The sequence below is a fragment of the Maylandia zebra genome, linkage group LG13, assembly GCF_041146795.1.
Source record: "Maylandia zebra isolate NMK-2024a linkage group LG13, Mzebra_GT3a, whole genome shotgun sequence".
NCBI lineage: Eukaryota > Metazoa > Chordata > Actinopteri > Cichliformes > Cichlidae > Maylandia > Maylandia zebra.
Window position 1 is genome coordinate 12,887,094 of NC_135179.1, and position 26,600 is coordinate 12,913,693.

Below are 26,600 nucleotides of genomic sequence, written 5' to 3' on the forward strand. Positions count from 1 at the left end.
CAGGACCCGATGGCTTAACCTCTGAATTTTACATTACTTTTGCAGATCAACTGGCTCCATTTCTTCTTAATGTATACATTGAAAGTCTTACAAATCAGTCTCTTCCCCCCACTTTATCACAAGGTCTGTTAACCCTAATCCCAAAGCCAAAGAAAGATCCCACTTATATTGACAATTGGAGGCCAATTTGCCTCCTTAATAATGATTATAAGATCCTAGCTCAGATCTTTGCCAAAAGACTGAAAGCTGTTTTGAATGATATTATTGATGAAACTCAGTCTGGCTTTATGGTTAACAGACACATATCCAACAACATCAGACTTATTTTTGACCTAATTGATTATGCAGATCTGTGTAGGGATGATAGCTTTATCTTATTTGTAGATTTCTGCAAAGCGTTTGACACGATTGAACATGGTTTTATTTTTCAGGCTTTGGACAAATTTGGCTTTGGCCCTTATTTTCAGAATGCAATTAAAACAATGTACAAAAATATGAACTGCTCCATCAAACTAGAAGCAGGTACTTCACCTAGGTTTAACTTGAACCGCGGTATCAGGCAAGGCTGCCCCATCTCCCCATACTTATTTCTCATCTGTGCTCAACTCCTCTCTGATTATATTAAACGCAGTCCTCTGAAAGGTATAACAATTGCGGATGAAGAAATATTCATTAGTCAACTTGCTGATGATACCACTCTCTTTTTAAAAAATGATTCACAGGTGCAGATGGCTATTAACACAATTAATGCCTTTTCTTTAGCTTCAGGACTCCACCTAAACATTGGCAAATGTGAACTGCTTGCCCTTAGAAATTGTACCAGTCTATCTATTGCTGGCATCCCAGTTAAAGAGTCTGTCACTTACCTTGGTATAGTCATTAATAAAGATCAATCCACCAGGTGCTCCCTTAATTTCACTCCAATTTTGGACAAAACACAAAAAAAGCTTAATGCCTGGTTGCAGTGGGATTTATCCATTAAAGGGAGAGTTTTACTCACGAAAGCAGAGGGTTTATCTCGTCTAACTTATGCTGCTTTGTCTCTTGATGTAAATAAAGAAACCCTGGCAAATATTGACAGACATCTTTATAATTTCATATGGAAGAATAGAATTCATTGTATTAAAAGATCAGTTTTATCCAACTCATACCAACATGGTGGAGTAAACTTTCTTGACTTCTCCTCATTAAACAATGTGTTTAAAATAAACTGGATTAAACAATTTTTCAGGAACCCAACCTCAATTTGGAACTTTATTCCCAATTATATTTTCTCAAAAATTGGTGGTCTTAACTTTCTTTTGCTTTGTAATTACAATATTGATAAAATCCCTTTAAAACTATCCAACTTTCATAAACAGATGCTTCTTTCCTGGTCATTGATTTATAAACACAACTTTTCTCCACATAGATACTATATTTGGAACAATAGAGACATTTTATACAAACATAAATCGGTGTTTTTAAGTAATTGGTTTGATAATGGGATTCATCGTGTTGCACAACTTATAAATCCAGCTGGAGGTTTACTCTCTTACTCAGAATTTCTGAATACATATGGTCTTCCTGTTCCACCAAAGGAATATGCCGTAGTGTTTGATGCTATCCCTGCTGGGGTCTTAATGTTGTTTAGAAATCCTGTTGTTAGTGATTTGACCCCTTTACCACTGGATCCTGCTGCTACTTATGTCGGTCAGATGTGTTTCCCCTCTGTAAGGAGGAAAAACAACCGTGAAATACGAACTCTGTTTCAAAAAGACAGAACTTGTGTCCCAACGGCTGTCGCCTACTGGAATAACTTATACCAGGCCCTGGAATGGGAGAAGATTTGGACCTTACCGGCGAAGTTTCTATTAAATAACAAAGTAAAGGAAATATCTTTTAAAGTTATTCATCGTTTTTACCCAACTAGGTCTTTTCTTGTACGTTATAAAAAGGACATTGATGTTAACTGTACATTTTGTAATTGTGTGAAGGAAGATATTTCTCATTTATTTTGATCATGCTTATATACGAATCTTTTCTGGCAAGAATTTTGTGTTTTTGTTGTTTCCTTTATCTTTTCTGAGTTCTCTCTTTGTTACGAGAATATATTGTTTGGTTTCTTTAAGTACCCCATGCACAGGGCGAACGAATTTTATTTGGTTAACTTATTGATATTATTGGCTAAATTTCATATACATAAGTCTAAATTTTCTAACGCAAAACCATCCTTTCGGTGCTTTTTAAATGAAACCAAACACTATGTTAAAACCATACAACATTCTCAAAATCAAAAAGCTGTCAAAACCGTAAACCTATGTTCCCTGTTCAATATTATGTGATTCTATAATAGACTGTGTCTATTTTGCTTTTTTATACGAATCCCCTGACATTGTGTTTCATATTTTGTATTTGTATATCTGTATTTTGTGCTTTGTCAATGAAAAAAAAAAAAAAAAAAGATGAATAGAGCATCCATGTTTTGGAAGCCATTTTTATCCGTAGTGCTAAAACGTAGCATGTCTGTCTGTCACTACCCGATCCGTACCGGAAACCCGATCCGTACCCCGCATGCGCAAATCTTACGTCACTTCCTCTCTTTGCCAACATTGCGACATTCAATGTATTTGAATGATACGGTTAGCGCCCAGTTAGCTCCAAGCATTTCTCAACAGCTCTGCCTCCTTTTCGACTGCCCGGGACATTTAAACAATGGATAATCCGTATACAAAGAAATGCATGCTTTTCTCCTCAACAGAGAGCGTCCCCCGATTGAGCAACAGCGCCGTAAAATAAGAAGAATGGCGCCTAATTATAGAGTTAATAATGCAGACTTTGTAATATCTCAAATGAGACAGGGATTCTACAGGAGTAAAGATGTTTGGAAGTGAAACGAGTTGTCAGATATTCAGTGTCTGTCTTCATTTCACAAACAGATGCCGTGATGAAATATTGTTTCAGATACGTAAACCACTTTAACTTAGCTAGAAGTTGTTACCTTTACATTGAGCCTGAGCGACTGTTTGCTTAATTTTAGTTTTTATTATCTCATATCCTAAATTGCAAACCTCTAAGTCATTTTTTGCATCAGGATCTAATTTCCTAATAGACTGTATTTCTTTTTTCTTCTGTTGTTCTGCACTCAAGTTTTTATTAATTTCCCCTTTTGGGAAATGAGTAGTGAGCAGAGGAAACAAAATATGGAAGAGGTCCCTCATGCATGAAATGAAAGAAAGCGCTTTGCCCTCCTGTAGGAGCTGACATTGACGTATTCTCCAAAGGTAACAGCTCACTCCTGTGACATTGTCACTACCCGATCCGTACCGGAAACCCGACCGGTACCCCGCATGCGCAAATCTTACGTCACTTCCTCTCTTTGCCAACATTGCGACATTCAATATATTTGACTGATACGGTTAGCGCCCAGTTAGCTCCAAGCATTTCTCAACAGCTCTGCCTCCTTTTCGACTGCCCGGGACATTTAAACAATGGATAATCCGTATACAAAGAAATGCATGCTTTTCTCCTCAACAGAGAGCGTCCCCCGATTGAGCAACAGCGCCGTAAAATAAGAAGAATGGCGCCTAATTATAGAGTTAATAATGCAGACTTTGTAATATCTCACGTGTAGATTCATCAGCCAGATGAAGTGTTTACTGACAATTGACAGTGATAGCGCACATCATCATCACTATTCCAACAATCCTCTCCTCACAGACAAGCATAAACACAATCGACTATCGCTAAATCAGATTTAACACACGTTTGTAATGACGCGAATTCAGTTTATAATAGGGTTTATTCGCTCGGTCAGCAGGTGGCGGTATCCTCGTACACTGGGGAGTAAACTGCCATTAAACGAACAGAAGAAGAAGAAAACATCTGCACATGCGCGGTACGGATCGGGTAGACCCGATTTGTACGGTCAGACTTTACACATGCGCAGTAAGGATCGGAGAGTCCTGATCCGTAACTATCTTTTTATTTTTCGTTTCTGTCCACATTGTACTGAAATGCTTCATTATTGCAAACATTTTAAGATATACTTGTTATTCTTAACATCTTAACAGATACTCTGACCCATAACTATCGTAAAACGCTACGACCGGAAGTAGAAACCTTTCGCGCATGCGGGTTACCGATCGGGTTTCCGGTACAGATCGGGTAGTGACACTACCCGATCTGTACCGGAAACCCGATCGGGTAGTGTCACTACCCGATCTGTACCGGAAACCCGATCGGGTAGTGTCACTACCCGATCTGTACCGGAAACCCGATCGGGTAGTGTCACTACCCGATCTGTACCGGAAACCCGATCGGTAACCCGCATGCGCGAAAGGTTTCTACTTCCGGTCGTAGCGTTTTACGATAGTTATGGGTCAGAGTATCTGTTAAGATGTTAAGAATAACAAGTATATCTTAAAATGTTTGCAATAATGAAGCATTTCAGTACAATGTGGACAAAAACGAAAAATAAAAAGATAGTTACGGATCAGGACTCTCCGATCCTTACTGCGCATGTGTAAAGTCTGACCGTACAAATCGGGTCTACCCGATCCGTACCGCGCATGTGCAGATGTTTTTTTTTCTTCTTCTGTTCGTTTAATGGCAGTTTACTCCCCAGTGTACGAGGATACTGCCACCTGCTGACCGAGCGAATAAACCCTATTGTAAACTGAATTCGCGTCATTACAAACGTGTGTTAAATTTGATTTAGCGATAGTCGAGTGTGTTTATGCTTGTCTGTGAGGAGAGGATTGTTGGAATAGTGATGATGATGTGCGCTATCACTGTCAATTGTCAGTAAACACTTCATCTGGCTGATGAATCTACACGTGAGATATTACAAAGTCTGCATTATTAACTCTGTAATTAGGCACCATTCCTCTTATTTTACGGCGCTGTTGCTCAATCGGGGGACGCTCTCTGTTGAGGAGAAAAGCATGAATTTCTTTGTATACGGATTATCCATTGTTTAAATGTCCCAGGCAGTCGAAAAGGAGGCAGAGCTGTTGAGAAATGCTAGGAGCTAACTGGGCGCTAACCGTATCAGTCAAATATATTGAATGTCGCAATGTTGGCAAAGAGAGGAAGTGACGTAAGATTTGCGCATGCGGGGTACCGATCGGGTTTCCGGTACGGATCGGGTAGTGACAATGTCACAGGAGTGAGCTGTTACCTTTGGAGAATACGTCAATGTCAGCTCCTACAGGAGGGCAAAGCGCTTTCTTTCATTTCATGCATGAGGGACCTCTTCCATATTTTGTTTCCTCTGCTCACTACTCATTTCCCAAAAGGGGAAATTAATAAAAACTTGAGTGCAGAACAACAGAAGAAAAAAGAAATACAGTCTATTAGGAAATTAGATCCTGATGCAAAAAATGACTTAGAGGTTTGCAATTTAGGATATGAGATAATAAAAACTAAAATTAAGCAAACAGTCGCTCAGGCTCAATGTAAAGGTAACAACTTCTAGCTAAGTTAAAGTGGTTTACGTATCTGAAACAATATTTCATCACGGCATCTGTTTGTGAAATGAAGACAGACACTGAATATCTGACTACTCGTTTCACTTCCAAACATCTTTACTCCTGTAGAATCCCTGTCTCATTTGTTTTACGTTTGTTTGGTAAATTAGGTGGAGAGCTCAGTCCCTTCCAGTAAGACTAGACTGAAAAGAAAAAAATAAATAAAAGTACTAAAATAAATTAAATTGTTTGAGTGGGGATACAGTATATTACACTGTGAATCCATTACGGAGAAAATGCCAGCGCATTTTAGTCATCACACTTGAAAATTGAATTAACTTTGCTACTGAGGTGCTACTTTTCATGCAAATGAAATGACATACCATATAGAAAACTTTGGATATGCCTACACACCCATACATATGCATGCACAAAAATATATTTTGGCACATATGTCTCCTGTAGTTGATTTTAATGAACTTCATATGAAAGGTTTTTGGAGGCACGATGGAAAGTGTGTCACCTTGGCATTTATCTACAGATGCTTATTCTGAACTTTAAGATTATGCAGCATGTTGGCTGTTTTTTTCTTTTTCTTTTTTTTTCACTGGGAAGAAGTGTGGTGCCTTAATGGACTTGATAATGGGGATCTGTCTTGTGACAGCCATTACCGCCTGAGTTTAATGCGCACTCTCGAGGTAGTATGTTGACATTTTCAGCTTGGCACAAGCAAAGGCTTGGCTTGTCACGCATGCCGCTCCTATGTGCCCAGCCTTTCAAGGATAATGAGCTAATTTGTTTTTCAACCGGGCAGTGCTAACGTTAAGAAGAGAGCAGACTTTCAGGGGAAAGTCAGTTCCTTTTCAGAAAGAAAGAAAGAACTGACTCCTCAATGTGACAGAGAATTGCTTTGAATTGTATGTGCTCATTCTTCCAGCAATTTTGTGCACAGTTACTTTATTAGGCTTTAGGTCTTGATGTGGTCCTTGAAACTGCAGGCTCATTATTTAGTTCAACAAGGTAATGCAAGATGAGAGTAAAAGTGTGAAAACCTTTTGCTTGTAAAAGCAACATCTTTGTAAGAAACCGAGAAAGCAAAACTACACATTGTGTAACTATTCATAGAATACACGTGCATTGGTTGGAATATTTTCAAACTTTAAATATAATCTAGTGATTAGCAAGTTAAAGACAGAAATCCTTAATTACACTGGTGAAATAAATTAAGTAGGAAATGAATAATAGATAAGCTGCTGACTGTTGCTATAATTATTTTTCGTGCAACCATTGCATGTAAATTCAAGATAATAAGCGAAGCTTATTGGAACTTAGGAGATTCCGGTGTTCAGAATTAAAAACACTTGTGACAACAAGGAGTGAATATAGATTATTGTTCCTTCAAGGAGAGAAAAACGTTACATCTTCTGCATTAACAAGTCATTCAAATTACTTATGGAAGTCAACCTCCCTTTTTTTTTTTTCCACCTGCTGCTGGCTGAACTCCAGGGATTCTCTCAAGGATTTAAATTCCCGGTGAAGAATCTCCACCACGGACAGCCTTGCATCGAAACTGGACAAACGTTGGTCGATCGACTCCAGTATGTCAGCAATATTTTTGCCGGCTGGCGATGTTGTGCCGGGGGAATCTGCCGGGCGACATCTTTTCGACGACGGCGTCTCAGATTTGGCCGGGGAAGATGCACTCTGGGCCTTCTTCATTACGAGATCCTGGAAGCACTGATCAATGTAATCTTGGAGAGCCTCTAAACTCTCCCCATTGTTCTCCGGGGTGTTGGAGATGAGTTAGACAAATGTTGTTAGTTATGTTGTTAGTCATAAGACAATTGATAAGTGTATTTGGCAATACTGAAGCTTAAAGGAATTTGTTCAATTCTAAACTACCATTCGCTTTAATTTCCCCAAAAATCTCCGGCGTCTGACGTCAGTTACAACATGAGTCGCTTACCCTGTCCGTCACTTCCGTCACTTACCGCACCCCCATCTCCTTAAAAATATTGTTTAAAATGGAGAATGGCTTAATGAGATATTCTATTTGCCATAGTTACTACATTACGTTACTGTTCAAAGGTCTTAAGTCACACATTGTTTCTTTGCATATTACTAGCAAAATAGGAAATCAGTGCATTGATAATTCAAGGTACAGTACTTAAGGCAAAAACAGAGTTTGTACAGTCTCAACAAGTTTTAAAATCAGTTCATCTTTATTCTTCAGCATGGCCTGAACTCTCTTATACAAGGTTTCTTCAGATTTCTTAGTCTTCAGAAGTATCTCTCTAGGATTCTTGAAGGACCTTCCAAAGCTCTTCTTTGGATGCTGCTTGCCTTTTGTTCCAATCTCTATCAAAATTGTCCCATACTGCTCTAGTACTCTTAAGGTCCAGACTCGACTCTAACAGCGATTTCTCACTGTTTTCTTGGTTAAGAATGGATTCTTGACAGCCACCCTTCTATTTAGGCCATTTCTCATGAGATTTTGGTAAACGGTAGCTACAAAGGACCAAATGTATCTCTCAGGGCTTCCAACTACTGCTGCTGTAGATGTTTTTAAGGCTGCAACTTCTGTTGTCCTCCTTCTTGTTTACTTTTCTATTTTTTAAGCACATATTTCACACCATACTAAGATGTGCCAAGTTTTCAGCTAATAGCTCTTTGGCCAGGATACTAATTTATGCTGGTCAAGCTGTGTTAACTTTGGTATGTTTATTTAACTAAGTGTTTAGGTGACTTACTAAAAAAGGAAAACATTCTTCTGAAAATGGCTGGGTACAAGAACTGGATGGAAAATGAGTGCAAAACCAGAAACTGTGCACAAAAATGTTCTCAAAGAACTTTAGAAAGCCAGGAGAACCATTGCTCAGTACCACATTAAATTAAAAGTTTGGTTCTATCGAAGCAAAGTATAAAGAAACTTAAAAAACTCAACTCATTCCCTGTTTTTTTTTCTTGTCTTCTTTTTTCAAGCAACAAAATAACTGAAACTACTGGGTTTAAACTGACAGGATCCATCTTCACAGAACTGATCAAACTTGTGCCAGAGAGATAAGATAGCCGAGAAAGATTAATGCATGACATATTCATTACTTTTGCACATCACACTCCTCTTATTAAGTGTGTTCAGATAAACACCAGAGCGTATTAAAATAACATCCCATGTAATTAGCCGAAATAATATCCTTAAGCAGAGTGATTTTAATCTGAATAAAAAATTGTGCGCATGTAACAGCTGCTGCTGTTTGTTTACTGTTGTTCACACCATTACCCTCATCTTAAGACCCCGCTTGTGTTAATTGCAATTTCATTAATGATTACTTCTTTAAAAATGACTGCCTATAGTATTTACAGGGTTTGCTATGGTGAAGGGAAGTAATGTTAAAGATCATTTGAACAGATTCAGGATGTAAAATTGACAGGAGCTTTCAAAGTTACATTGTTTTCTATTGGTGCATGACAGAGGTTTGGCTCAAGTCCACAGGTGGTTCACTCTGAGTTCAGCCAGTGTTTCAACCAACCACTCATACCCCAATTGTGGCCCCTTTCAGCCGTATTGATCGACTACATTTTTTTAATTTAGATGTGTCATGTTAAAACACTGAACAATAAATTTGTCACTTCAATTTTTTAGAATAAAAAAAAGAATTTTAATATCCTATACTAATGGCAAAACCTAATTACACAGTTCTTGTGTCTTTTAACTGCCTGACATTTAATTTGTGTATTGCTCAGCTCAGCAGGATGAATCAACATCGTGAGCCCATCAAGTTGATTTAACACGTAGGAAGAAGGCTGTTTCTCCCTCTGACTCAGGTCTTAGATAATGGTGGGAGTGGATTTCAGTGAATTACTTTGCAAAGTAGGTGAACACCTATCTGCCATCAGGCTTGCAGAAGAACACATGTCCAGCTTTGTTCAAGCTGTGGGAACAGGTGGCTGTGATCTTATGTGCCAACATGAGCTTTAGTGGAGATAGTAGGCTAACACACTTCAACACTAGCAATGTGCAAGCCACTGAAAGAGGGAATATAATGTAAATCGGAATAGGAAAAGGTATCGAGGATATTTCTTTACAGTAAAAGAAACCTAAAACTTAAAGTTTTGCTGAGAAAATGTAACATAAATGGTGCAAGAACTAGTTGGATCAGTATTGCACAGCATTGATCTAAGATGCTATTTTTCACAGAAAAAGTACTGAAGGGCAGTGCCCAACAGCATTGAACTTGTGCTAGTAAGTTGTGCCAAAACACTGTGCAGAGTACATGTGGAAACCATGAGCACACATCTTCATCTCTCAAAATGCTTCTGCTCCCTATTCATATGGGATGTTTGGGCTGCGTGCATCCCAGTACAAAAAGCTAATAATGCCAGCAAAGCTAATAATTGAAAGCACCAGGTTTAATACAAAACAGTGTTAACAGCATGCTGTCATTTAAGACTTAAATGGAATCTATTTGGGTTTTCTAGAGTAATCTAAGCTTATTGGAGTCTGCTACAGCAGTTTTGCATAAATCACAAAATAATCCTTAAGGCCTTAGTGCAGCCTTTCAGTTTAACCCGTGTCTAAAAGAAACTGTGTCAGTTCATTTTATGGAATCTTTCATCTGATCGGCTTCCCAACACAAATCAAAGATTTGAACAGTAGGTAGGTGGCATTATCTTTTGTTTTAAATCATCATATTAAGATCATTAAAAAATGAACAGCAAGTGTATAGAGTGAGTTTGAAGCTGGAGCTTTACAGTATAAATGGCAACAAAAATTGAGAAAATTGTCTTTTATCCCTTTTCAACATTTTGCTGGGATTCATTCCAGACTATAGAGATTCATATCTACCCACAGATGTGCCTAACCACATCTAACTGTAGCAGCTCCACTATTGCTACTGAACCATTAGCTGCTGCAGACAGATTAAGTTGACTTATAAAGTGAACTCAGAGTTGCCAAAAGAGCTTAAAAACTTGCATCTGTGAGATGCCATGGGGAACTTAACCCTCTCCGGCTCAAATTAAACTTTTTGTTGCTAATGCACAACCAAGTCCTTCAGTGGTACTTCTGAGTAAAACAAACTCATAAAATATGTATGTGGGGTAATCAGGTTGTTAAATTTTAACTGTTGCAAATCGGCAACGCCTGCCTTGAGAGGGTTAAAGGGGTTGTCCTCTGGAGCCCAGTCCCAGTATAATGCCTAATGCAATCATCTGTTTTGCAGATCGACTTTATTATTAGTTCCTAAAGAGCTGCCAGTTATTTGACCACAGTTGTATTTATGTACGTATTTAAAGTTTGCTCATTTTAATGTAGCTATGTTTTTGTTTTTTGTTTTTTAATCCACTGACTGCTACTGTTGCACAGAGAAAGATAGCATCCTTAATTGAACTTATGCTAATTCATTATTTATCTTGCATATTTAAGGTATTGTTTGAGATGCAGATGGGCTTGAACAGACAAGGGCAGGTTGTGATAACCAACGTGCAGGGTGACATTAACAGGGCACACGCGAAGCAAACCCACAGAGATCAGATGAAAAAGAAAAAAGCCAAGAGAGATCTGCAGACAGGGAGAAAGAAAAGGAGACCAGAAAAGTACAAACAGAGAGAGACAAAGAAAGAGATGATATCAGAGCAAATGACACATTACCAAGAGAGCGCGTGAGATGTTTCCTAATTCCACTCAGTCTATCCCTGTGGTGAATGAGTCATGATTATCCTCTGAAAATGCTAGCCAATCTTTCTTGATAACACCATCCAAATCAATCATCACAAAACCCAAACACATGTTTACCACATCAAAACTAGGTTTGCTATTCACCTGATTCAATATTCAGCACGCTGCTGCCAATGAAGCACCTTGTCCCAACAGGCATGGCCGCATGTTAATTCCAAGAAGGCTAATCAGACAAGCATAAAAAGAGAAGAGAAAAAAAGGCAACATGCACGCACACACACACACACACATGTCATTGCATACATAAAAGACTGTTGTGTGCATTACACTGACCATATTAGCCCTGGAAGCTACAGCGGCTGTGCTGATGGGAGAACAAGTGACAGAGAGTCAAAAGCACTCTGAAAAAAATAAGGGACTTAAGAGATACCAAAGAAACAAAGAGTGGTGGGAATTCATTTAAATGGATTAATATATATGCAGTTCCAGATTGCCGTTTGTGCTCTTGTTCTTACAGACATCAAGTTAATCTTAGAAGTAGAATCACTGTCTTTAATGTTACTGCCTCAGACTCCACACACATGTCTGCTCTGTGAAGTACATCAAAAGCTCACTGCTTCAGGGAAAAGGGTTAAGTCACTGCTGATTGCTCAACAGTTGAAACTGATGCCATAAGACATGGCAGCTAGTTGTATCACATTCTGGTGTTGTTGTTTTTATCATTGTCTGGTGGCATCTGCTTCACTGTCAGAATGGCGAATAATCAATGACTCAGCAGTTTTTGACAAATGTACATTGGGTGTGCCTTCAAGTTTTTTCTATATGTTTGTTTACCTTGTTTACAAAATGTACAGGGAGTGGGTTCCTTTAGGTCAAGCGCTTCTCGCAGCCTGCAGAGTACACTATATTTCTTTTCCTTTCACATCTCCTGGGTACCACCAGCAGCCAAAAAATTTCCCCGAGCATAAATTTAACAAGGCACAGCAGCTATCTTCTTTTGTCAGCTCTGATGTCATAAATAATAAGATCCAGCTGTCAAAAGCATATTTAACATGGAAACCCAGAGGATGAGACATGAAAGTACTAAAGTACACGCTGGGCCTCATTCTAAACACACAAACCATTCAGATTTTCAACAAAATGTAGATTTTGTGATTGATTGCCGCTTCTTCAGTTCAGAACACAAAGAGAGAAAAGGAAACAATAACTCCATTTGCATGCTTTTGGAAAATGCAACAGTGATTGTAACATATAGTCTATAGATTTTGTACACAACAAAGCAACGCACTGTTTCTCTGTGGCATGCAATTAGTGCAACGCGATCGCTGTGGTGGTTTTAATGCACACAGTTTGGAAAAGTGAATGTGCCTCAAACATTGTGCCTGATAGGACTAACAGGAACTAGTGTAGCATGATTTAAAATACTCTAAAAGATGCCAGCTATGTGTCATTGTTTGTACTGCAACACTGCCACTGTCACACTGAATTATTTACAAGTCAGCAAAGGCATTTTAGCCATTAGAAATTCACAAAGTAATGGCAACAATTGGCTTTGCTGAGAAAGTAAAGAGCAATTGACTTCTGAGTTCTTGCTCTAGTAGAAACATTTTTTTTTAAGTATAACTATTAAACGAATAAAAACCAACAAGCGTTTATAGCATGCATCATATGTAGAAGTGGGCACACTGACATGGAGATGTACTGTAATGCTTTTTAGGCAGCATTAGAAGAGAGATTTCAGAAGACGGTTAACGGGAAATGATGACTACATGCACTTAAATGTGTTTCAAACACCAGCACCTATCTGAAATCTAATTTTAATACAAAAGACTCCAATAAATGCAATGTCTGGTAAAGCCTATGACTTAAATGTATGTTGAGACTCTGAGTTATTTATTGAGTTAATTTCTGAGGCAATAGGCTGTAATGATATTGCATTGAATTGAATTACATCGTGAGGTTTTCCTGGCCCCAGTGGACAAATACGAATTGTACATTAAAGTTCAAAATTCACAAAGGTAATATTTATCATTGCATTCTGCTGAGCTGTAGGTCTTTCTGTTATTGAATCCACCCCCTGAATATAAGCAGTTTTCACTGTACTAAGCTTATTTCTGCTATTCTGTCTGTCACTTATCTGGAGGGTATAATTTACTGAAGTGAAATACTCCATCACAGTTTAGATGACGTGGGCAGTCTTAGCATCAATAGTATTGACAGGGTATATGTACCCTTATCGTAGTCTGACAGATGAGAACAGGTACTAGGAAAGGGCCAAGGATGTTTATCTTCCCAAAAGAGAGCACAAGATGAGATTGAGAGAGTGAAGGAGAGAGCTTGATTTAGAAATGGTTCATACCTACTGCAGGTGCAATGTTGCCGCACATTTATTTGTTGAATGGAGTCTTGGTCCAGCTGCCATATACTGATCTCTCCCATTTGTCCCTTCTGTGTGGTGAAGTCCTATTATGTTGTGGGAAGCTGCCAAAAGCAGTGTGGAAGGACCCATTTATAAGAAATGAGACAAAACATCCCGTCTCCTCTTAGCTGTGCACAATATGGACATTTTAAAGCTCTTGCAAATTATCCAACAGCTAATACATAAAAAGAAGTCCACTGTGTTCCAAAGCCATCAATGACTAATTCAGCAGCAGAGCATTTCAGTCCGTGCCCTTCATATAGTAATCAGTGTGCTGACGGAGTTGAGTTTGATCCAAGTAGAAGTTTGAATGTAAACATATGGTGGGTTTAAATTATTATTTAAAGCTTGAATATTCAATAGAATATTCAAGCTGTGGTATTTTCTTTGTGGAAAATTTGTTAAATCAATAATTCATTAAAATCTGTTTTAATTACATTCAAGTTAATAGTGAAATGTCATGATTTTGATATTCAGAATAAATAGATGTGCGCTTATTATCAAAACAGCAAAAAGCATTGTAGCACCTTAATACTCTGACAAATAATCCCAGATTAATATAAAATCTCCCAGCATAAATGAAGATAAAGCATTTTATTCTGAATCTTGTATTACAAGCTGTCTCAATTAGATCAGAGTTACACCACTGTCACTGTAGGGAAGAGTTGCATTGACAACACGCAGCATTTATCTCAGTGTTGATTCCCTCCTTTGTATCCTAGGATCGGGCTCTGAGTCAGAGCAAACTAAATGAGACTGTCTTATTTAGGCTGTGAAATCACTGAGACAGGCCCAATTTATGCAATATTCACCAAGGCAGTGGTGTGGTGTTTTGTTTCATCCCTTCATATTACATTGGTAAAATGAGGGCGAGACACTGATGACATCCCGTTTTCGTGGGAAAACAGATTGCAGTGTCTTTTTTCAGTCTGGTGTCTTGATGATAATTTTCTCGCTCCATGGCCCATCTGCACAAAACTGAACTGGTCGGATGAGGCGAGGACTTGAGCAGAAAAATGCCATGTGCTTTTGCTGATCAGGGAGGAATGTATTTTACTGTGATGAGAGGTTTATCAAGTTTTTAAAGATATGCAGCTTTGATTAAAAGTGTTTAAAAATTCATACACCTACTGAATTCATTGTCCATCGATCAACCATATCGTTACTGATAGAAGAAAATGACGAATTCTCCACCGTGGCCATGATAGATTACTGAATCTCTCTTTCCAAATACAGTAACTTCTGCTTCCCCATTTGAGCTGTTACTTTGTAGCATCATGTGCCTTAATTTGTAGTTTATAAATTCTTCCAATTAGTTAAAGTAAATGTTAATCAACTATGTGAATTTAGAGCATTTTGCATGTGTTATTCTGGAAAAGTGAGGTTTTTTATATGACACATGAATAAGAGTGCTGTTGTATGCTGATTCTGGTTGTCAGATAGCTTGCAGGAAATGAAGGATGGCCTCTGTCGACTTCAGGGGGAACATTTAAGAGTCATTATTCCACCATTATCATCCTTGCCAATGACTATAGAGTACTCCTCCCTCCTGTCAGTTGGCTGTCTGCTGTATAATGGGCCTGGGGTGTCCATTACGAAGCCAAAATGGCTGAAGACACTTTAGCCACAGCCTGCTAAAAGCACCTGAAACACAGAGGTTAGGGGAGGTGACTCTGTCCTGATCCTATAGCACAAATGAAGGTGACGATTCCAGTTCACTGCATGACAGCTGATGGAACATTAGGTAAATAATTACACTATACATGAAGCACAAAATACAAATTTATAATCAGTCAATAAATTGCACGTTTAACATTTTGGGGATGATTATGTTTGCTCAGATGCGATGATAAAATAAAATTCCCAGTTCTAACCTGGCTCAGTACTTGTATTTCAGGCACACAGTGTGAAACATTAAAATGAAAGGTTCTCATTTTAATTCCATGTCACTCAGTCCTCGGGATTCACCTTTCACTGATATCCTAAAATCAGCCAGTGCTTTCCTTGTAAAGCTCTGCTTTTGAGCTTTGAATCTCACACTTAAAATAAAAATAAAGGTGTTCAGATTAGGTTAAAATATACCAGATACTAAAGTTTTTGTTATGTTTGCTCCTTTTTGGGTTTTTTTTTTTTATTATAATTTTCTTCTGTTCTGCCTTACATTAGAAAAGTCATTTGTGCAACCAGTCGTTTATTTATACTGCAGTTTATTATGCTACTGCTTAATACTCGCAGAAATGTGTTTTATTACCCATAAACCCTTGGAATGTTATACTTCCTGCCCTTGCCTTCATTTTAAAAAATGGCTGTCCCTTGGTAATCAATGAAATGTGCAAACTATGCATTTCTTCTTTTCTGTATTCACCAAAATCTGAAATGGACAGTCCCAAACTCATCATTTCAACTTAGAATTCATATACCCGGTATGTTCTGTCAATGGACAAACTGATCCAGGTCTATTACAAGTATCTTAATGGCACAGGAAGCTGGAATTCAAGCCAATATTACACCCTTCCCAACTCTGTAAAGTTTGTAGTGAGTAGGCTGCACCTGAGAGTGAAACTTGTTAAAAGAGAATCGGTAACTCTTGGGAGCAGACTGTTTCCAGTGTGTAGTTCAATACATATTGTTGTTGCCAACAGACACATTTAGATGTTGTATCCAAGTTGAAGCATGTACTAGATTTGATCACTGCTGCTGGCATGACTTGGGCAACATAAAGGTATTTCATGGTGCCCTACAGAAAATTTGCCAAATGCCCTTTTGCACACCTTGGCTTGCATGTATGACTGTCTGTCTGTCTCTCCCACTCATGTACAAACTGTAAGACACTTCCTGGCCTGAGGAACATTTTCTTGAATTCCCCTGAGCATTCATGCAAAAAGCTACAAATAATCTCTCCACTACTCCCGCACCCCTTTCCTAATTCTCTCACATTTCTATTCTTATTCTTTTTTTCTTGTTTTACTTAAACCACTACAACCACGAATACAGTGCATGCCCGTCTACCTGAGATGCCCAATATTCCTTCATTCAGTCTCCTATTTAGTATGTTACTTAGTTTCCTCATACTTCCTCTAGTCGTGATTTAGAGTGCACTAATGTAGTCATGTGCATGCAGTCAGCAGATGAAATCGCCATTTGTCACATTAATAGTCCAGCTCTTCTGCCATACTTTCTCACACACACATCCACAGTCCTCTCCCACTATGTCTCCATTCAGTATCATCTCGCCTCACCACTTCTTCTCAGACCCTTATTCTCATTTATTTTCATCACAAAAACCTTTCTCTTTTTTTCACTTTTGCACGAAGGTTTTAATATCACATCTTACTTTCATGTTTATGATATGTTTGTGTACTTATTATGAAGGGGTTTGAATGATATAATTTGGTATTAGACCGCATCATTTTTCCTTTGTGCCAGATTCTGTAGACACTGAAGTAGACCATATAATTAGGAAGTATTATTAAATTCAGTGAGAGAACATTTAATTGCTGTTTTGTACATTATGCTCAGCTGTTTGTGCAATTATAAAAGCCCTGCTGTGCGAGAGACAGTGAGTTGAATTTTAAAAGTAGCATTTGTCATAGACTGTCCCATGTCACATGCAAAATTCGACAATCCCTGTAGTAGATGATTATGCAGCACATAACAGAGATAGAGCTTGAAATTAAATGCAAATTCAATATTCTTCATTTAAGCTGTTTTGCATTTGTATTCCTATCACTTTCTCTTTTGTGGTGATTGTGTTTTTCTCTGTTTTGCATCTCATAACCAAAGGGAAAATGGGAGCATACTCCGGGGGAAGGGTTAGGTCAACATTAAAGGGCTAACACTTTTTCATCTTAGAAACATGACAGGAATATAAGATGAGAAACTGATACGGGGTCAGAATGAGTCTTAGGGCTTGTGAAAATAGCATAATGCAATACATTTACACAGGTTTAGCAAATTTGATGCAAATATAACAATAATTTAATAATAATAAAAATAAATAAATATTTTTTTTATCTGTAATAAGGTTCAATAAGTACTAAGTTTTCAAAAAAATATAATTTTCTACCAATAATTTCATGGTTCACACTTTAAAGGGTTAAATGTAATCAGTTATTTGAAGATATAAAAGTATCTCGTTGAGTACCTCATCTTTGAAAGATGTGTCATTTTGTTCCGCTAGATGTGGTGACCTTCCCTAAGAGGATCAAAAATAGATCCCCCCCCCCCCCAAAATTGCACGTGTAAATAGAGATGTAGGGACTTTAAAACCACCACAGACATTACAAGCATGTGTCTGCAGTCCTAATCCCTGCTTGTTTACAGATTTTCACCACCATTACACATAAAACCAAGAGAAAGAGTGAAGGATATGTAGGACCATATCAAGCTGGGACTCACATGAGGCATCATTACATCTTAAAATATTCCTGATTTTAATTCATGCCAGATTCTTCCCACTTAGCGACCTCTTCTGTTTTGATAAGAACCCCACAGTCTCAGGTAGCTCTCTGCTGTTTTCAAGTAGCAGTTTCCGTTAGCAAGCGCTTTCCCTTTTTGTCTGTGGACAAGGATTAGAAGATACACTCACTTATCAACCTCATCTTCCACTCAATCTCTCAGCTACACATTATATTATAACTTTAGGGCAAACCTCCAACTTTTAGTGATCATTTCTCAACTAAGGGTCAGAAATAATCTTAAGTAGGATATAGCATCTTATTTTTTTTTAAGACCAAGTGGAAAAAAATATGTTATTTTAACCCTTGTATGGTGTTCGGGTCTGTGAGACCCGTTTTCAGTTTTTCTCAAAAGAAAAATTAAACAATTAATTATTTTTTCAACCTGAAATTCATTGGCTTTGGCTTATTTTCTGTGAGGAACATAAATCCGAACTAATTTTCAATGACCTCATACTGTACCTCCCCCCACGCATTTACATTACATACAAGGTGTTCGGGTCCACTGGACCCAGGTCTAATAAAAGTGTTGAAAGTGCAGGTCCTGTGTTCCCACACTCTGTCTTCCTCCTTTCTGGTGCTGCTGATAGTGTTTTCTTCCCCTCCTGCTCCGCACAAAGTTGCAACATTGTTGAAAATTCAACTATCAACACCGTCTGCTCTGACATTCCCGCACATTTTACCCTCTTTCTTGAGGGATCCAAATTTTATTTTCTCATACCCTGTCCCACCTGCAAATTAGGGGCATAATACTATAAATAAGACTTTGCCAGTGTGGTTCTTTATCACAACTGATAAAGATGGCAAAAGATTATCTGCTGCGAGGGCCATCCAATTGATTTTGGAAGAGAGAGGAGCTTCGGATGATGATGTTGACAAAGAGGTTTCAGAATATTTCACATTTCTGAAAATTCAGAGTCTGACAGTGACTTTGAAGAAGAGGATGAGGTTGAGCACCATTTAGTAACAAAACGAAGACGAGTACCCCATCTGCAGCCAGCTCCAGGACCAGAACAAGCCCACCAGACAGCAAGTGAAGAAATATGGATGTCAATAAATGGTGAAATTGAATGGTCTTCTTGCCCAAGAAATGAGCCACCCTGCAGAGCTGTTACTGTGATAAGCCAGGGCCAACACGGCTGGAAGTTACTCATGTGCAGGACATGAAGTCTTCATTTGAGCTTTTCATCCCAGATTCCATCCAGAAAATTATTCTGGATTGCAGTAATCTAGAAGGAAGGTGTTTTTTTTGGAGAGAGGTGGAAGGAGACCAAATTCATCTAAGAACCCCAAAGGCCTACTTTGGGGTTCTTATCCTTGCTGGAGTTTTCAGGTCCAAAGGGGAATCCACAGAATGCCTGTGGGATGCAGAAACCAGCAAGAACCTATCCGTGCATCAGTGTCTCTGGAAAACTTCCACAAAATTTCCAGGATTATCCGTTTTGATAACCGAGACGACAGACCAGCTCGACGGCAGAGAGACAAGCTAGCTGCCATCAGGACAGTGTGGGATAAGTGTGTGCACCACCTCCCCCTGTTTTACAAACCTGGGCCTAATGTCACCATTGATGAGCAGCTGATCCCATTTAGTTGTGAAACATATTGCTTCACGTGTAAATGTGTTGTGTCTTTACACTCACTCCACTTGATTATAACGGATTAATTTTTTTATAACATTTTATAAAAAAAAACAAAAAACGAGAAGCACATTAATTCATAAATGTGATCTAACAAAGGTAAAGGGAAAAAATTAACCATGTTTGCTGTTCATATGGTTTGTAATTGGGATGAAGTAAACATCTGTTGAGTAATTTAACATAAAATTGTTTGATAGTGTTAATTTGGAAAGCCAAAACTCTAGCGGGTCCACCAGACCCATGAACACTGGCTGAGTAACAAAAATATGAACACCACACAAGGGTTAAAATTAAATCCATGTCGGAATTGATTATGTTTTCATATCTTATTCCTTTTCTTCTTCTAATCTAATTTTCCCAATAAAATGCTTCTCAGTGCTTTGCCCTTAATTTCTTCCTGTGTTCTTTCTTTGCGTATTCACAAAGTCTGTTTTGTTTTGTTTTTTGTCTTCTGTCCAGCATGCGAGCTCATGAACCAAGGGATCCTCGCGCTGGTTACATCTACAGGCTGTGCAGCTGCAAGTGCCCTGCAGTCTCTGACAGATGCAATGCACATCCCCCACCTCTTCATTCAAAGAAATGGGGATGGCGCACCCCGTACTGCCTGTCAGCTCAACCCGAGCCCAGACGGAGAGAGCTACACACTGGCTGCACGGCCACCTGTTCGAATCAGCGACGTCCTGCTCACTCTTGTATCTGAACTGCACTGGCAGAAGTTCATCATCTTTTACGAGAGCGACTACGGTGAGTTGGGAAAAACGAGAGCACCTTAACAACAAATATATCTCATAAACATGACATTTGTATGTAAGATGGTTTCACTGCTTTCATTTAAATGTAAATATCCTATAACTATCTTCTGAGATGAAGATCAGGCTGCTGCTGCAGTAAAGCCGTATTAACGCTGAGAATTCATGTGCCTAAAAGAATAGACCAAGTGAGAAGTAAGCTGAAGGAACATCATCACTCCCACACAATCACATACTGTACTTCCCGCTGTTAAAAAATAAATCAAAAGTTCAGGAGGGAAAAAAAAAATAACGACATCTCACTGCTGCAGTCAGTTTTAGCAGTATTGTCATGAAGAAACAAGTATGAGCTTAATTGGCTCATTTGTGGTGCAGTCATCTGTGAGGATGTGTCCCAACAGTACTTTATATATTCTCAAATGTTCTTCATTTCTGTTTAATTATTTTCACTATGAGTTCCCTGTGAACCAGACCTTTTGTGACCCACATTTGGGCAATTCACTGTGGATCAAGGAGTGATTGGCAAGGCAGTGGAAGGGTAGGAGAATGAAGTGGGCATATAAAGCCTTTTGCTGCATTGCCATTCATCAGATGAGACTTTGTCTCTGCTGGCTAATCTTTTTAGTTCTGGGAAGAGTGGAGTCCAGAAGGCAGTATAAATCTGTTTTATTTTTCCAGTACTGAAAACAACTGAGCTAAAGTTGATATAGTGTATAGTAAAGCAAGCCATCAGAATACCGGGGCCCCAGGCAAGTTCCCAACTGTAACTTGGTCACTATGTGTTTGACATGTTGGCTTACATTTACAAAGCTCTGTCCTTGGATTTCTTTCTGTCATTGCTACTCTTTGCAGAAATGCACTCTCAGCATTGAGTTGGATCAATGAAAGTCCACTACAGAAGGAAACCTGTCTGTGCTTCATTTTGACAAGCTGCCTTGCTTTTCTTTCTGACTAGCTGTCTATCTGACTAACTAGCTCTCTATATGTCTGTCTCATGGGGTCAGCATGTGTCTGACCATCTGTTTTGCTATAGATCTTTCTTTGTCACTGGCTCGCTGCCTATCTGTGGTAACCAGTGCTAACTGTCCTTTTTATAATGAGCTTGACTGCCTGCCATGTGTTTTGTTAGCTATATAGAGTGGATAGCTTAAAATCTCTGACTAACTGTCTGTCTTTCTATCCAGCAAAGCCATTGTTTGTGTGTCTCAATTCCAATCATCATACTTTAATAGATTCATGTGCAGTTTGGGAAATGTTAAGGCTTTATTTTGTCCTTGTTCACAACACATATCCTAGTCAGCATAATGTACTATAAATTTAGTTAGAGGTAACCTAAAGCGGCGTTCAAATAATTATTGCCATTAAAAGGAAAGAGACAATGGTTAGAAAAGTAGTGCCACATATCATGCTGGCTTTTCTGTTGATAAGCAAACAAAAGTAAACAGAAAGAAAAATCCCAATCAGATTCTTACTTGCCTGTGGTTTTCTTTGAAACAGTGCAAATTCTCCTAAGTACAGTTTGTTTGGGTTTATTTGTTTTTTTTTTTTGTTCTTTGTTAGTAAGTTGTTCTAAACACCCTGGAAAACTTTCCATAGTCCTTTTGTGGATTCAGGCTGTCTCAGTTGCTTCTGTCTCTACATGTAATCTGGGACTGACTCAGTGATGTTCATATCAGGGCTCTTTGGAGGCCATGCCATCTGTTGCAGGACACTGTCCATCCAGTCACTAAAGATAGGTTTTTAGCACTGGCTGGTTACTTGGTCTCTTTCTCCTGCTGCAGAAAAACATTTAGGACCAGTCAGACACGTCACATATGGTGTTGTGTGGTGGATAAAAATCAGAACATTCAAAATAACTCAGAATTTTGCACATTGCGGTATGCATATCACATGAAGAAGACTTGGCTCATCAAGAAGCTGTTCTAACAAAGTAGCCTTTTTTAAGTCTGCTAAATTAGACACTACAAAGTCAGCACCACTGACATGTGTGCTTGTGTTACACTATTTAGCTCTGAACTCATTTAATTAAGGAATGTAGCGGCTAATTATGATCCTCATCACAGAACAGTCCAAATACCTGTGGTGTCTGCTTTAAAGCAGTGCAACAGTGACTGACACAACTGTCTGCAAAGAAAAGTGCTGTCTGTTAATCTGTCTAGGCTTTCAGTGAATGTCGAGCTCTTACATATGTTGATTTGAGTTACATTTCTGTGGGAATTCTGGGATACTTTTTTTGCACTGGTACCAATAGAATAATAAATTAAAGAAGATATTTTTTATGAAATTAAGAAGCCAGAAAATGTATAAAATTATCAAAATATTGACATATAAAACAAGAACTACTGACAGTGGATGCTGAGAGGTTGGTTTTCATAGGTATATTTTAGCCAATATCAAAGTTTAGCCCTTTCAGCTAAACTTGTTGATTAGGACTTTTTCCATTTCTAAAGTTAATAAGACACTGTGACACTATTATGCCCTTAGGATGTGTTATGAGTATTTACAGCTACATCGAGTCAACATCTATGTATTTTCTTAAGCTGCAATGTGCTTTTGTCCAGTACATCTTTTAATTAAAGTGACGTACAGATATATGTGTACATATATGTATGTACTAGCGATTTTAACATTAATATTGTTAATATTGTTAAAACCGCCCACCCCCCACGCACAGGGTGATCTACGCTAAGTTGCTAATGGAGATTTACCACGTTATTGCGGTTATGGCATTAACGTCATTTATATACATATACAATATGTATATATATATATATATATATATACATATATACGTACACATATATGTATACATTGTGGTCTGAAAAAAAGGTTAAATAGACTTGAACATCAACTATTCTACAAACTTTTTAATAATATTGCTTCGTGTCCATATTCAGTCATGTTCATATAAGATAAGATAAGATAAGATAAGATAGAACTTTATTAATCCCTCGGGTGGGTTCCTCTGGGAAATTCGACTTCCAAAAAAAGCACAGCAACGACCAAAGTTACAGTTACAGAACTGTTATATATATATATACACACACACACACACACACACATATATAAATACAGAGACAAATATAAATATGTTTATTTGGCTGATTTACTCAGTACCTTATCCCAATCAAAAAGCAGTCAGTGTGAAATGTGCAATGTAGTGATAGTTGAATTTGCTTAACTAATCATAATCTGGGCAAACAGTGAAAAGTAAAAAGCTAAAACATTTAATTAGACGTCACCGGTCCACTGCATTTACTTGATTCAGCCAGTGGACTAAAATGCTCATGATAAATACTGATTTATGTTTAGGTTTGAAAATGTTTCACTTTCTGAAAGACTCTCTGTAGGCAGAAAAGTCAGACACTTTCTCTGAACTTTGACTGAGTTATCAAATGATTTTTATTATTAAATGATATAGAAAAGGTTAGTAAAGGCATAAACCTGGAGTTGAACTACAAGGTGACAGATGGTTGTTAGTGCTGTTAGTAAAGGAACTACATTTCATCTTATTTATTATATATATATATATATATTTGCCTCTTATACCGGGCTGTATTACATAACACTTTCGTTTCATGACAGCAGTGTGAAATTCTGTCAGATCAGTGATGGAACTGCAAAAATGAAATATAGAAACTCCTCACAGCACAGGAGCTCAGATCACATTATCAGTGTTGGCTTCTCTCTTTTTAACAGTGTGAATATATATATATATATATATATATATATATATATAAAACAAACTCCCCGCTCACCCCTGTGGGCAGTCAATCCTTCAAGCTCGGGTCCTCTACCAGAGGCCTGGGAGCTTGAGGGTCCTGCGCAGTATCTTAGCTGTTCCCAGGACTGCGCTCTTCTGGACAGAGATCTCTGATGTTGTTCCCGGGATCTGCTGGAGACAATCGCCTAGCTTGGGAGTCACCGCACCTAGTGCTCCGATTACCACTGTCACCTTCACCCTCCACATCTTCTCTGAGCTCTTGGTATTTCTCCAGCTTCTCGTGTTCCTTCTTCCTGATATTGCTGTCATTCGGAACCGCTACATCGATCACTACGGCCGTCTTCTTCTATTTGTCTACCACCACTATGTCCAGTTGGTTAGCCACCACCATTTTGTCCGTCTGTATCTGGAAGTCCCACAGGATCTTAGCTCGGTCATTCTCCACCACCCTTGGGGGCATCTCCCATTTTGACCTCGGGACTTCCAGGTTATACTCGGCACAGATGTTCCTGTACACTACGCCGGCCACTTGGTTATGGCGTTCCATGTATGCCTTGCCTGCTAGCATCTTACACCCTGCTGTTATGTGCTGGATTGTCTCTGGGGCATCTTTACACAGCCTGCACCTGGGGTCTTGCCTGGTGTGATAGACCCCAGCCTCTATGGATCTTGTGCTCAGAGCTTGTTCCTGTGCTGCCATGATTAGTGCCTCCATGCTGTCTTTCAGTCCAGCTTTGTCCAGCCACTGGTAGGATTTCTGGGTATCAGCCACCTGAATTGTGAGACTAACACCTTACTCTACATTAGAAGTGTACGGGGTGAGATTTGTGCTTTATTACAGCTTAAACAAGTGGCTTCCCTGACCTCAGGGGTAAAATATATAGCTCAGTGTAATGAAGCGTGTCAGGGGAGCCAATTCATTCCAGTCTCCACCAATGCATCAGTTGCATAAAAAGCACATTATGTAAACAACTTCTACAGCTTCACCTCTTCTGGTTACATTTGTCATTGTACATTTTCTACGTATAATTTGATTCTCAGTTCTGAGAGACCATATTCCATAATTTCTTTCATAAATAACAGAGATAACCTGCTTATACTTCTATAGCTCTAAGAGAAGCTGGACAACACTGTTTTACAGCTGTGAAACATCCTTGTGGTTTTGGCTTTTGTGCCGTCAGATAAATAGAAGAAAGCAAAATTATATGATAATCCTATAACAGCTTATTGCTACCCAACAGATCCTTTCAGCTTTGCTCTTGTTGTTTTTCTTCTTTTTCTTCTTTCTTTAGTCTAATTTTTGTGTTTTTCATTCAGGAGCAGTTTTTATATCTTATGCTGTTTTGTTTCTTTCAGCCTGCCCTACTTTTGCTGATTTAAGTCATGCTCTCTGACAAAACAGAAGGGTATCTGATACTTCAGCTTTTTTTCTTTTCTTTTTTTTTGTGAGAAGGGCCAAACAGATCCAGTTCATGTAAAGGCCATGAAAATTAATCTCTTCCACTGAAAAACAAACTTTTTGATAGCAAAGCGAGACTTTGCCATCAAGGACTGTGCAGCCTTTTGTGCGTTCTTTTCAAACCGACTACATTCAAAATGAAACTTTCATACAAAGATGACTGCCCCTGCTGACTTTTTATATATTAATTTAACTAAAGTTATGTGTCTCAGTAGTCTAGTGGTTTACACATTCACGTAACAAGCAAAAGCTTCCCAGTTTAAAACTAGGAAGGAATACAAGTCCCTTTGGGGTTATTTAGAGCATCCCACGTAAAACCTGGGGTGCTAACTGCTGTGGTGTCCTCTTGTGAATAAAGGAGCAGCTGAAGGTAGCTTTCTTTTTCACTAAATTTGCAGTTATGGGTTGAATTTTTGCCCTGACTTTAAATTTTCCATTGTAAACATACCTGTTTATTTTTAGACACCATTAAGCAGAAAGCAAAAAACTGAATAAGTCAATCATGCTATGCTTAGGTGATAATCTTGCTTAACATGCCTACCTACCACACACCTGCTCAATAAGCTACTTAAAAGATGTGATTACTAAATGGTAGCTTTTTACTGCTCAAACACAAATTGGATTAATATTGTGTGAGAGTGTGTGTCTGTGTGTGTGTGAGAGAGAGAAAGCTGACTTACACTTGCATTACAAGTATTAAGCGGACAGTCATTAACAGCAAATATTCAAGACTTTAGCCACCAGGACTTCATGGTATAGGTGTGCAGACTATGACATCATCATCAGGTTTGCTGATTTTATATCTGCCACACCTTTGACAAAATGGCCATGAACATAAAATAAAGATCATGGTTGTTCCATTATTTTACCTTTAGTGACCACTTTTAATGAGAGAAAGAGTAGCAATAGATTGCATTTTTGCATTTCTTTTTTGCCCCTCTCACACACTGCACACCCTTTATCTCGGTAACAAATCATGAGAACAACACCGTGCGTGTGCAGACGTCACAGGTTCTGCCACTTGTGCA

At 38.5% G+C, this 26,600-nt stretch overlaps 1 protein-coding gene across 4 annotated transcripts in view; it reads left to right on the top strand.

Moving 5' to 3' along the window:
* grid1a (glutamate receptor, ionotropic, delta 1a) overlaps positions 1 to 26,600 on the top strand; it is a 289,059-nt gene that overhangs the window by 172,298 nt on the left and 90,161 nt on the right. For all 4 annotated transcript variants that reach the window (XM_076891554.1, XM_004551461.3, XM_023153530.3 and 1 more), the window contains exon 3: positions 20,100 to 20,384. In XM_076891554.1, coding sequence (XP_076747669.1) covers positions 20,100 to 20,384 — 285 coding nt within the window. The remainder of the gene's footprint in view (positions 1 to 20,099; positions 20,385 to 26,600) is intronic.